The sequence below is a fragment of the Mobula hypostoma genome, chromosome 5, assembly GCF_963921235.1.
Source record: "Mobula hypostoma chromosome 5, sMobHyp1.1, whole genome shotgun sequence".
In the NCBI taxonomy this organism is placed as follows: Eukaryota; Metazoa; Chordata; class Chondrichthyes; order Myliobatiformes; family Myliobatidae; genus Mobula; species Mobula hypostoma.
In genome coordinates, this window is record NC_086101.1 from 11,140,535 (window position 1) to 11,153,796 (window position 13,262).

Below are 13,262 nucleotides of genomic sequence, written 5' to 3' on the forward strand. Positions count from 1 at the left end.
AACAATACAAAACTACACTGAACTATGTAAAACTACGCAAAAACTACACTAGACTGCAGACCTACCCAGGACTGCATGAAGTGCACAAAACAGTGCAGGCATTACAATAAATAATAACAAACAAGACAATAGCACAGTAGAGGGCAGAAGGTTGGTGTCGGTCCAGGCTCTGGGTATTGAGGAGTCTGACGGCTTGGGGGAAGAAACTATTACACAGTCTGGTCGTGAGAGCCCGAATGCTTCGGTGCCTTTTGCCAGATGGCAGGAAGGAGAAGAGTTTGTATGAGGGGTGCGTGGGGTCCTTCATAATGCTGTTTATCTTGTGCCCTCCCTCCTACACCAACTCCTTAGCCAAATGTTAAAGGGTGTAATCTTCCTTTTTTTGTCCTCAATAACATTTGGCATGGGTAGCAATCCTGAGATCATAACCCTGGATGTCCTGCCCTTTAACTTGGCACCTAACTCCCTGAACTCACTTTGCAGAACAGCATCACTCTTCCTACCTATGCCATTGGTGCCTACATTGACCACATCCTCTGGCTGTTGACCATCCAACTTTGGAATGCTGAGGACTCGATCCAAGATGTCCAGGAGCTTGGCACCTGGGACGCAACATAACATCCAGGAATCTTGTTTTCATCCGCAGAACCTCTTTTCCGTTCTCCTAGGTAAACAAATAGACAATAGGTGCAGGAGTAGGCCATTCTGCCTTTCGAGCCAGCACCGCCATTCACTGTGATCATGGCTGATCATTTACAATCAGTACCCCGTTCCTGCCTTCTCCCCATATCCCCTCACTCCGCTATCATTAAGAGCTCTATCTAACTCTTTCTTGAAAGCATCCAGAGAACTGGCGTCCACTGCCTTCTGAGGCAGAGCATTCCACAGATCCACAACTCTCTGGGTGAAAAAGTATTTCCTCAACTCCGTTCAAAATGGCCTAGCCCTTGTACTCAAATTGTGGCCTCTGGTTCTGGACTCCCTCAACATCGGGAACATGTTTCCTGCCTCTAGCATGTCCAATCCCATAATAATCTTATATGTTTCATCAGATTCCCTCTCATCCTTCTAAATTCCAATGTATACAAGCCCAATTGCTCCAATCTTTCAACATATGACAGTCCCGCCATCCGGGGAATTAACCTTGTGAACCTCTGCTGCACTCTCTCAGTATCAAGAATGTCCTTCCTCAAATTTGGAGACCAAAATTGTAAACAATACTCCAGCACGAGGACATCTGCAGATGCTGGAATTTCAAGCAACACACATAAAAGTTGCTGGTGAACGCAGCAGGCCGGGCAGCATCTCTAAGAAGTGGTACAGTCGACATTTCGGGCCGAGACCCTTCGTCAGTCCTGACGGTACCCCACTAGTCACTGCCTGCCATTCTGAAAGGGACCCGTTAATCCCAACTCTTTGTTTCCTGTCTGCCAATCAATTTTCTATCCATGTCAGTACCCTACCCCCAATACCATGTGCTCTAATTTTGACCATTAATCTCCTATGTGAGACCTTATCAAAGGCTTTCTGAAAGTCCAGGTACACTTCATCCACTGACTCTCCCCTGTCCATTTTCATAGTTACATCCTCAAAAAATTCCAGAAGATTAGTCAAGCACGATTTCCCCCTTCGTAAATCCATGCTGACTCGGACCAATCCTGTTACTACTATCCAAATGTGCTGCTATTTCATCCTTTATAATTGACTCCAGCGTCTTCCCCACCACTGATGTCAGGCTAACTGGTCTATAATTCCCTGTTTTCTCTCTCCCTCCTTTCTTAAAAAGTGGGATAGCATTAGCTACCCTTCAGTCCTCAGCAACCGATCCTGAATCTATAGAACATTAGAAAATAATTACCAATGCATCCACGATTTCTAGAGCCACCTCCTTAAGTACCCTGGGGTGCAGACCTTCAGGCCCTGGGGATTTATCAGCCTTCAGTCCCATCAGTCTATCCGAAACCATTTTCTGTCTACTGTGAATCTCCTTCAGTTCCTCCATTACCTTAGGTCCTCCGGCCACTATTACATCTGGGAGATTGTTTGTGTCTTCCCTAGTGAAGCCAGATCCAAAGTACCTGTTCAACTTGTCTGCCATTTCCTTGTTCCCCGTAATAAATTCACCCGTTTCTGTCTTCAAGGGCCCAACTTTGGTCTTAACTAATATTTTCCTCTTCAGACTCCTAAAGAAGTTTTAACTAACCTCCTTTATATTCTTGGCTAGCTTGCCTTCGTATCTCATCTTTTCTCCAGGTATTGCCTTTTTAGTTATCCTCTGTTGCTCTTTAAAAGTTTTCCAATCCTCTGGCTTCCCGCTCATCTTTGCTATGTTATACTTTTTCTCTTCTATTTTTATACTATCCTTGACTTCCCTTGTCAGCCACGGTCGCCCCTTACTCCCCTTAGAACCTTTCTTCCTCTTTGGAATGAAGTGATCCTGCAGCTTTGTATTATTCCCAGAAATACCTGCAATTGTTGTTCCACTGTCATCCCTGCTAGGGTATTTTTCCAGTCAACTTTGGCCAGTCCTCCCTCATGACTCCATAGTCCCCATTGTTCAACTGTAATACTGACACTTCCGATCTTCCCTTTTCCCTCTCAAATTGTAGTTTAAAACTTATCATATTATGGTCACTACCTCCTAATGGCTCCTTTACCTCGAGTTCCCTTATCAAATCTGGTTCATTACACAACGCTAAATCCAGAATTGCCTTCTCCCTGGTAGGCTCCAGTACAAGCTGCTCTAAGAATCCATCTCGGAGGCACTCCACAAACTCCTTTTCTTGGGGTCCAGTACCAACCTGATTTTCCCAGTCTTCCTGCATGTTAAAATCTCCCATAACAACTGTAGCATTACCTTTGTGACATGCCAATTTTAACTCTTGATTCAACTTGCACCCTATATCCAGGCTACTGTTTGGTGGCCTGTAGATAACTCCCATTAGGGTCTTTTTGCCCATACAATTTCTCAGTTCTATCCATACTGACTCTACATCTCCTGATTCTATGTCCCCCCTCGCAAGGGACTGAATTTCAATCCTCACTAACAGAGCCACCCCACACCCTCTGCCCACCTGTCTGTCCTTTCGATAGGACGTATATTCTTGAATATTCATTTCCCAGCCCTGGTCCTCTTGCAGCCATGTCTCTGTTATTCCCACAACATCATACTTGCCAATTTCCAACTGAGCCTCAAGCTCATCCACTTTATTTCTTATACTTCGCGCATTAATATATAATACTTTTAATCCTTTACTCCCTCACCTTTCACATCGATTCCTATTGCAATTGGCCATTCTCTCCGATCCCTTCCTGAGCTTTCTGCCCCGTTAATTCTGTTGTCTTTCTTAACTTTCCTTATTCTCTCTTTCCCTTTAACTCCATCCTTATATTTCCTCTCCTCCCCCCGACTACTAAGTTTAAACACACCCGTGCAGCAGTGGAAAACCTACCTGCCAGAATGCTGGTCCCCCGCCTGTTAAGGTGCAACCCGTCCCTTTTGTACAATTCATCCTTGCCCCAAAACAGATCCCAGTGGTCTAAGAATCTAAATCCCTGCTTCCCGCACCAGCTCCTCAGCCACACATTCGGATCCCTTATCTCCCTGTTCCTGTCCTCAACAGCACAAGGAACTGGAAGCAAACCGGACATAACCGGTTTGGAATCTCATGTGGATAGGGTGGTGAAGAAAGCTTTTGGTATGCTAGCCTTTATAAATCAGAGCATTGAGTATAGGAGTTGGGATGTAATGTTGGAATTGTACAAGGCATTGCTGAGGCCAAATTTAGTGTATTGTGTACAGTTTTGGTCACCAAATTATAGGAAAGATGTCAACAAAATAGAGAGAGTACAGAGAAGATTTACTAGAATGTTACCTGGGTTTCATCACCTAAGTTACAGAGAAAGGTTGAACAAGTTGGGTCTTTATTCTTTGGAATATAGAAGGTTGAGGGGGGACTTGATAGAGGTATTTAAAATTATGAGGAGGATAGATAGAGTTGGCGTGGATAGGCTTTTTCCATTGAGAGTGGGGGAGATTCAAACAAAAGGACATGAGTTGACAGTTAGGGGGCAAAAGTTTAGGGGTAACATGAGGAGGAACTTCTTTACTCAGCGAGAGGTAGCTGTGTGGAACGAGCTTCCAGCAGAAGTGGTTGAGGCAGGTTCGATGTTGTTGTTTAAAGTTAAATTGGACAGCTGTATGGACAGGAAAGAAATGGAGGGTTATGGGCTGAGTGCAGGTAGGTGGGGACTAGGTGAGAGTAAGAGTTCGGTATGGACTAGAAGGGCCGAGATGGCCTGTTTCCGTGCAGTAATTGTTGTATGATTACATGGTTATATGGTAATCAAAATCGTAATACTTTTTGAGACTTTTTTCATTTGAGTTCACAGTCCTGGTTGTGTTGTAGTTGATTTGCATATTGGCTAACAGGTTCCTGATCAATGTTCAATATGGGTTCCTTGTTTCTCAATTATTTCTCTCCAGGTGATTTTATCCTACTTGTACCCGAAGAGCCTTTTGTAGCAATTGCAGGTGGAGATGTTGTACTGGAATGTGAGCTGTTCCCACCAACCTCTGCCAGCAACATGACAGTGCAGTGGCTGAAATCAGGTCTCAGCTCACCCATCCACGTGTACAGACATGGGCAAGATGATCCCCTCGCCCAACACCAGGATTACAGAGGAAGGGCAGACCTGTTTAAAGATGAAATTACCGAAGGAATCATTTCCCTCAGATTAAAGAACGTAAGGCCAGATGATGAAGGGCAATATACATGTTCAGTTGAAGACAGAACTGACTTCAAACAATCTACAGTTGAACTGCATGTTCTCAGTGAGTATTATTGCCATTTGTACCACGGTGTAGTGGGAAGCTTTTGTTTTGCATGCCATCCAGATCGATCATTTCATACACAAGTATAGTGAGGTAGTAATAAGAAAACAATGTGGAACATAGTGCTGTTGTTGCAGAGAAATTACAGTGCAAGTAATTACACAATTACACAATAAGTTGTGAGGGCTGTATTGAGTTAGACTGGGGCTACAAGTGTTCATATCTCAGTGTGTGAGATGTCCATTCAGGAGTTTGATAACCATGGCATAGAAACTGTCCTCGAGTCTTGTGGTCCGTGCTCTTGGGGCTTTGTATATTCTGCTCAGTGGGAAAGGGGAAAAGAGAGAATGACAAGGGTGGGTGGGGTCGGTGATTATATCGGCTGCTTTCCCAACCCAGTGGGAAGTGTAGACAGAATCAGTGGAAGAGTCTGGTTTGCATGAAGGACAGGTTTTTTTCACAACTCTTCAATTTCTTCTCAAACCTTAGTCACAGAGACATAGAGAAGTCCAACACAGAAACAGGCCCTTCGGCCCATGTAGTCATGCTGGACCACTTAAATTGCCTACTCCCATCGACTTGCACTGGGACCATGGCCCTCCACCCCCCTGCCAACCATGTACAGTACCTAACCAAACTTCTCTTCAACATTGAAATCGACCTTGCATGCTCTGCTTGTGTTGGCAGCTTGTTCCACACTCTCAGGAACCTCCGAGTGAAGAAGTTTTCCCTCAGAAGCTCATTAAACTTTTCACCTTTCACCCTTAACTCATGAACTCTGGTTGTAGTCTCACCCAACCTCAATGGAAAAAGACTGCTTGCATTTACCCTATCAATACAGCTCATTATATTGTATACATCTGTCAAATCTTCTGTCAGTCCTCTGCGTTCCAAGGAAAGAAGTCCTAACCTATTCAATCTTTCCTCAACTCAGATCCTCCAGACCTGATAACATTTTTGTAAAGTTTCTCTCTACTCTTTCAAACTTATTTACATCTTTCCTGTAGGTGGGTGACCAAAATTGTACACAATACTCCAAATAATACAACTTCAACATCGCAACCCATCTCCTGTAGTCAAAACTTTCATATATGAAATATCTTCAAGTCAAGAAAAGTCAAGTTACTTTTATCGTCATTTCGACCATAACGGCTGGTACAGTACACAGTAAAAACGAGACAACTTTTTTCAGGACCATGGTGCTACATGAAACAATACAAAACTACGCAAAAACTACACTAGACTGCAGACCTACCCAGGACTGCATAAAGTGCACAAAAACAGTGCAGACATTACAATAATTAATAACAAACAAGACAATAGCACAGTAGATGGCAGAAGGTTGGTGTCAGTCCAGGCTCTGGGTATTGAGGAGTCTGATGGCTTGGGGGAAGAAACTGTTACACAGTCTGGTCGTGACAGCCCGAATGCTTCGGTGCCTTTTGCCAGATGGCAGGAAGGAGAAGAGTTTGTATGAGGGGTGCATGGGGTCCTTCATAATGCTGTTTATCTTGTGCCCTCCCTCCTACACCAACTCCTTAGCCAAATGTTAAAGGGTGTAATCTTCCTTTTTTTGTTCTCAATAACATTTGGCATGGGTAGCAATCCTGAGATCATAACCCTGGATGTCCTGCCCTTTAACTTGGCACCTAACTCCCTGAACTCACTTTGCAGAACAGCGTCACTCTTCCTACCTATGCCATTGGTGCCTACATTGACCATAACCTCTGGCTGTTGACCATCCAACTTTGGAATGCTGAGGACTCGATCCAAGATGTCCAGGAGCTTGGCACCTGGGACGCAACATAACATCCAGGAATCTTGTTTTCATCCGCAGAACCTCTTTTCAGTTCTCCTAGGTAAACAATAGACAATAAGTGCAGGAGTAGGCCATTCTGCCTTTCGAGCCAGCACCGCCATTCACTGTGATCATGGCTGATCATTTACAATCAGTACCCCGTTCCTGCCTTCTCCCCATATCCCCTCACTCCGCTATCATTAAGAGCTCTATCTAACTCTTTCTTGAAAGCATCCAGAGAACTGGCATCCACTGCCATCTGAGGCAGAGCATTCCACAGATCCACAACTCTCTGGGTGAAAAAGTATTTCCTCAACTCCGTTCAAAATGGCCTCCCCTTGTACTCAAATTGTGGCCTCTGTTTCTGGACTCCCTCAACATCGGGAACATGTTTCCTGCCTCTAGCGTGTCCAATCCCTTAATAATTTTATATGTTTCATCAGATCCCTTCTCATCCTTCTAAATTCCAGTGTATACAAGCCCAGTTGCTCCAGTCTTTTAATGTATGACAGTCCCGCCATCCCGGGAATTAACCTTGTGAACCTCTGCTGCACTCTCTCAATATCAAGAATGTCCTTCCTCAAATTTGGAGACCAAAATTGTAAACAATACTCCAGCACGAGGACATCTGCAGATGCTGGAATTTCAGGCAACACACATAGAAGTTGATGGTGAACGCAGCAGGCCAGGCAGCATCTCTAAGAAGTGGTACAGTCGACATTTCGGGCCGAGACCCTTCGTCAGTCCTGACGGTACCCCACTAGTCACTGCCTGCCATTCTGAAAGGGACCCGTTAATCCCAACTCTTTGTTTCCTGTCTGCCAATCAATTTTCTATCCATGTCAGTACCCTACCCCCAATACCACGTGCTCTAATTTTGACCATTAATCTCCTATGTGAGACCTTATCAAAGGCTTTCTGAAAGTCCAGGTACACTTCATCCACTGACTCTCCCCTGTCCATTTTCATAGTTACATCCTCAAAAAATTCCAGAAGATTAGTCAAGCACGATTTCCCCCTTCATAAATCTATGCTGACTCGGACCAATCCTGTTACTGCTATCCAAATGTGCTGCTATTTCATCCTTTATAATTGACTCCAGTATCTTCCCCACCACTGATGTCAGGCTAACTGGTCTATAATTCCCTGTTTTCTCTCTTCCTCCCTTCTTAAAAAGTGGGATAACATTAGCTACCCTTCAGTCCTCAGCAACTGATCCTGAATCTATAGAACATTAGAAAATAATTACCAATGCATCCACGATTTCTAGAGCCACCTCCTTAAGTACCCTGGGGTGCAGACCTTCAGGCCCTGGGGATTTATCAGCCTTCAGTCCCATCAGTCTATCCGAAACCATTTTCTGTCTAATGTGAATCTCCTTCAATTCCTCCATTACCCTAGGTCCTCCGGCCACTATTACATCTGGGAGATTGTTTGTGTCTTCCCTAGTGAAGCCAGATCCAAAGTACCTGTTCAACTTGTCTGCCATTTCCTTGTTCCCTGTAATAAATTCACCCGTTTCTGTCTTCAAGGGCCCAACTTTGGTCTTAACTAATATTTTCCTCTTCACATTCCTAAAGAAGCTTTAACTATCCTCCTTTATATTCTTGGCTAGCTTGCCTTCGTATCTTATCTTTTCTCCCCGTATTGCCTTTTTAGTTATCCTCTGTTGCTCTTTAAAAGTTTCCCAATCCTCTGGCTTCCCGCTCATCTTTGCTATGTTATACTTTTTCTCTTCTATTTTTATACTATCCTTGACTTCCCTTGTCAGCCACGGTCACCCCTTACTCCCCTTAGAACCTTTCTTCCTCTTTGGAATGAAGTGATCCTGCAGCTTCTGTATTATTCCCAGAAATACCTGCAATTGTTGTTCCACTGTCACCCTGCTAGGGTATCTTTCCAGTCAACTTTGGCCAGTCCTCCCTCATGACTCCATAGTCCCCTTTGTTCAACTGTAATACTGACACTTCCGATTTTCCCTTCTCCCTCTCAAATTGTAGTTGAAAACTTATCATATTATGGTCACTACCTCCTAATGGCTCCTTTACCTCGAGTTCCCTTATCAAATCTGGTTCATTACACAACACTAAATCCAGAATTGCCTTCTCCCTGGTAGGCTCCAGTACAAGTTGCTCTAAGAATCCATCCAGGACAGCGGTCCCCAACCACCGGGCCGCGGAGCATTTGCTACCGGACCACGAGGAAACGATATGATTTGGCGATATGAGTCAGCTGCACGGTTCCTCATTCCCTGTCACGCACTGTTGAGCTTGAACACAGGCGAGGTCATTAACAGCGCGTCATCCATGTCAGCGAGGGAAGAAGATCAACTCCTTGAGCTTGCAAGTGATGGCGGGCTGAAAAGTATGTTTGACATAACATCTCTGCCGGCATTCTGGATCAAAGTCAAGGCTAAATATCCTGAGATAGCCACGAAAGAACTGAAAACGTTGCTTCCATTTCCAACATACCGCTGCAATGAATGCGATGAAAACTAAATAGACTGGACATAAGGAACCTCCTTCAAGTATCACTGTCTCCCATCACCCCTCGATAGGACCGTCTTGTTGCAGGGAAACAAGCCCAGAGCTCCCACTGATTTAGCGATATTGGTGTGTTGCAATGATTTTATATGTTCATACGGGGAAAATATATGCTGTGTGTTTAATATCCAAATGTTACTTAAAATGTTATGATGCCATTGACTGATAGTGACTTATATAACCATATAACAATTACAGCACAGAAATAGGTAATCTCGGCCCTTCTAGTCCATGCCGAACGCTACTCTCACCTCGTCCCACCGACCTGCAATCAGCCCATACCCTTCCATTTCTTTCCTGTCCATATACCTATCCAATTTTTCTTTAAATAATATCGAACCTGCCTCTACCACTTCTACTGGAAGTTCCTTCAACACTTACTTCAAGCTCCCCGTCCTCCCCTGATGATTGACTTATCACTATATTCATGCGAGGAAAATATGCGCTGTGTTTTTAATATTAAATTCATTAGATAATCCCTTTTAGAAACGAAATTGAGTGTATTAGCCCCTTATTACCAATATTCCGGTCGCGATGAACACCCCCCCGCCCCCGAACAGAATCGCCAAAAACGCTTTGCAGAGAATAATATCGGCAGGTACACGCATGCGCACTGGTGCCCGCACAAGGCTTCATGGTCATTGTAGTCTTTCTTTGACTGCTACTCTTGTCCATTGGCAACCCTACCCGCACCGCCCCCCCACCCCCTCCTGGCCAGTCCGCAAGAATATTGTCAATATTAAACCAGTCCGCAGCGCAAAAAAGGTTGGGGACCCCTGATCTAGGAGGCACTCCACAAACTCCCTTTCTTGGGGTCCAGTACCAACCTGATTTTCCCAGTCTACCTGCATGTTAAAATCCCCCATAACAACCGTAGCATTACCTTTGCGACATGCCAATTTTAACTCTTGATTCAACTTGCACCCTATAGCCAGGCTACTGTTTGGGGGCCTGTAGATAACTCCCATTAGGATCTTTTTGCCCTTACAATTTCTCAGTTCTATCCATACTGACTCTACATCTCCTGATTCTATGTCACCCCTCGCAAGGGACTGAATTTCGTTCCTCACCAACAGAGCCACCCCACCCCCTCTGCCCACCTGTCTGTCCTTTTGATAGGACGTATACCCTTGAATATTTATTTCCCAGCCCTGGTCCTCTTGCAGCCATGTCTCTGTTATTCCTACAACATCATACTTGCCAATTTCCAACTGAGCCTCAAGCTCATCCACTTTTATTTCTTGTACTTCGTGCATTAATATATAATACTTTTAATCCATTACTCCCTCACCTTTCACATCGATTCCTATTGCAATTGGCCATTCTCTCCGATCCCTTCCTGAGCTTTCTGCCCCGTTAATTCTGTTGTCTTTCTTAACTTTCCTTATTCTCTCTTTCCCTTTAATTCCATCCTTATATTTCCTCTCCTCCCCCCCCACTACTTAGTTTAAACACACCCGTGTAGTAGTGGAAAACCTGCCTGCCAGAATGCTGGTACCCCTCCTGTTAAAGTGCAACCAGTCCCTTTTGTACAATCATCCTTGCCCCAAAACAGATCCCAGTGGTCTAAGAATCTAAATCCCTGCTTCCTGCACCAGCTCCTCAGCCACACATTCGGATCCCTTATCTCCCTGTTCCTGCCCTCAACAGCACAAGGAACTGGAAGCAAACCGGACATAACCGGTTTGGAATCTCATGTGGATAGGGTGGTGAAGAAAGCTTTTGGTATGCTGGCCTTTATAAATCAGAGCATTGAGTATAGGAGTTGGGATGTAATGTTGAAATTGTACAAGGCATTGCTGAGGACAAATTTAGAGTATTGTGTACAGTTTTGGTCACCAAATTATAGGAAAGATGTCAACAAAATAGAGAGAGTACGGAGAAGATTTACTAGAATGTTACCTGGGTTTCATCACCTAAGTTACAGAGAAAGGTTGAACAAGTTGGGTCTTTATTCTTTGGAATGTAGAAGGTTGAGGGGGGACTTGATAGAGGTACTTCAAATCCAACTCCTTAACACAGAGTGTTCGAAACCACGGCTGGATGCACTTCTCGTAGTTGTAGTTGTTGGGCTCCCTGTAAGTGGAACATTCAACTATCCTGCCTGGCATCCCAGTTGTTCTATCTGAGAAAATATAAAGAAAGAAAAACAATAATAAGCTATGGGAAAATAATTATCTACAGCTTTTCATTTTCTCTCACAAAAGCCTCTCCTCAGTGAAGCCTCGAAGAGCTGAAGCCTCAAAATCCCAATTCTATCTCTGTCTGCTCCACCGACGGTCATTCCAACAATGGCTGCTCCACTTTCCCCAGCCTTATTTTAGTTTCTTCTTGTCAATCAATCCCGAATGCTGTGCTTCTCAAAGCTCCAATCTGCCCCGAGCTGCTGTCTTTTCTACTTAATTGGTGAATCACTCCCCTCAATAACTAGTATACCACTCTGAGTGGTGTTGGGGGAATGACCTACTGGGGATAGGCACAGTGACCAGGGCTCTGGCACTGAGTCTGGTTCTGGGACTCAGAAGGGAAGGGGGTAGAAGATGAGTACAGTAGTGATCGGGGATTAGGGCTGAGGATGGTGCAGTTGCTACACAAGCAAAGGCAGTGTGTAATAAAATTCCAGGAATGACAGACAGATAATAGGGCAGCATTTTAGTCAGTGCAATGAGTTGCAGTGTAACGGGGGATGAAATCGAAAAGGATTATGAATACGGGACAGATGGATTTATGTAGGAATGCATGCAGTATATGAAATAAGGTAAATGATCTTGTAACTCAGTTAGAGACTGGCAGGTATGACATTGTGGGCATCACTGAATCGTAGCTGAGAGAAGATTTTAGTGGGGAACTTATCATCCACAGATTCACATTGTATTAAAAGGAAAGCCAGGTAGGCAGAAGGGGTGGTGTGTCTCTGCTGATAAAAATGAAATCAAATCCTTAGAAAAAGGTGACATAGGATCTGAAGAAGTAGAATCGATGTGGGTAGAGTTAAGGAACTGCAAGGGTAAAAAGACCATGTTAGGAGTTATATACAGGCCTCTGTTCAGTAGCCAGGATATGAGCTACAGTGGAGTAAAGAGAATTAGAGTCATGATACAGGAGCTGGCCAGAGTTGATTGGAATGGGACACGAGCAGAGATGATGGCAAAGCAGCAATGGCTGGAGTTTCTGGGAGCAATTCAGAAGGCTCAGGATTGATGCAGTACATCCCAGAGAAGTACTGTAAAGACAGGATGACACAACCATGACACAGTTAAAACAAAAGAGAGGGCATATGATAGAACAAAAATTATTGGGAACTTAGAGGACTGGAAAGCTTTTTTTAAAAAAAAACAACCAACGTAAGGCAACTAAAGAAGACGTAAGGAATAAAAAGATGAAATATGAAGGTAAGCTAGCCAGTCGATGATACCAAAAGTTCTTTCAGATATATAAAGAGTAAATGAGAGGTGAGAGTAGATATTGGCCTGCTGTAAAATGACTCTGGAGAGGGAATATTGAGGGAAAGGGAAATGATGGATGAACTGAAGAAGGATTTTGCATCAGTTTTCACTATGGAAGACCCTAGCAGCGTGCTGGATATTTGAGACTGTCGGGGACAGAAGTGAGTGAAATTGTCATTATGAGGGAGGAGGTGCTTTGCGAACATGAAAGGCCTGAAGGAAGATCAATCCCTTGGACCTGATGGACTACACTTGAGGGTTCTAAAATAGGTAGGAACATAGAAAACCTACAGCACAATACAGGTCCTTCGGCCCACAATGCTTGATACATATTGGTTCCAACAACATAGATATGAAAGCGGATAAGATCTGGAAGAGAGGAGGGGGCTAGGTAGAAAGCTGAAAAACAGGACTTCAAGGATAGTTTTCTCTGGATTGCTACCTGTGGCAAATGCTGGTGAAAGGAAGAATTCATCAGATGAATATGTGGCTGAGGAATTGGTATACCAGGGAGTATAACAGTTTTCTGGATCATTGGGATTCCTTCTTGGGGAAGGTATGACCTGCAGAAAAATGACTGGTTACACCTGAACTCGAGGGGAACCAAAAACCTTGTGGGCAGGTTTACTAGAGTGGTTGAG

The 13,262-nt window shown here is 44.2% G+C and overlaps 1 protein-coding gene across 6 annotated transcripts in view; it reads left to right on the plus strand.

The window, feature by feature from the left end:
• The window catches only part of LOC134346577 (butyrophilin subfamily 3 member A1-like), a 154,027-nt gene that overhangs the window by 74,761 nt on the left and 66,004 nt on the right, over positions 1-13,262 (plus strand). For all 6 annotated transcript variants that reach the window (XM_063048002.1, XM_063048000.1, XM_063048005.1 and 3 more), the window contains one exon: positions 4,487-4,834. In XM_063048002.1, coding sequence (XP_062904072.1) covers positions 4,487-4,834 — 348 coding nt within the window. The remainder of the gene's footprint in view (positions 1-4,486; positions 4,835-13,262) is intronic.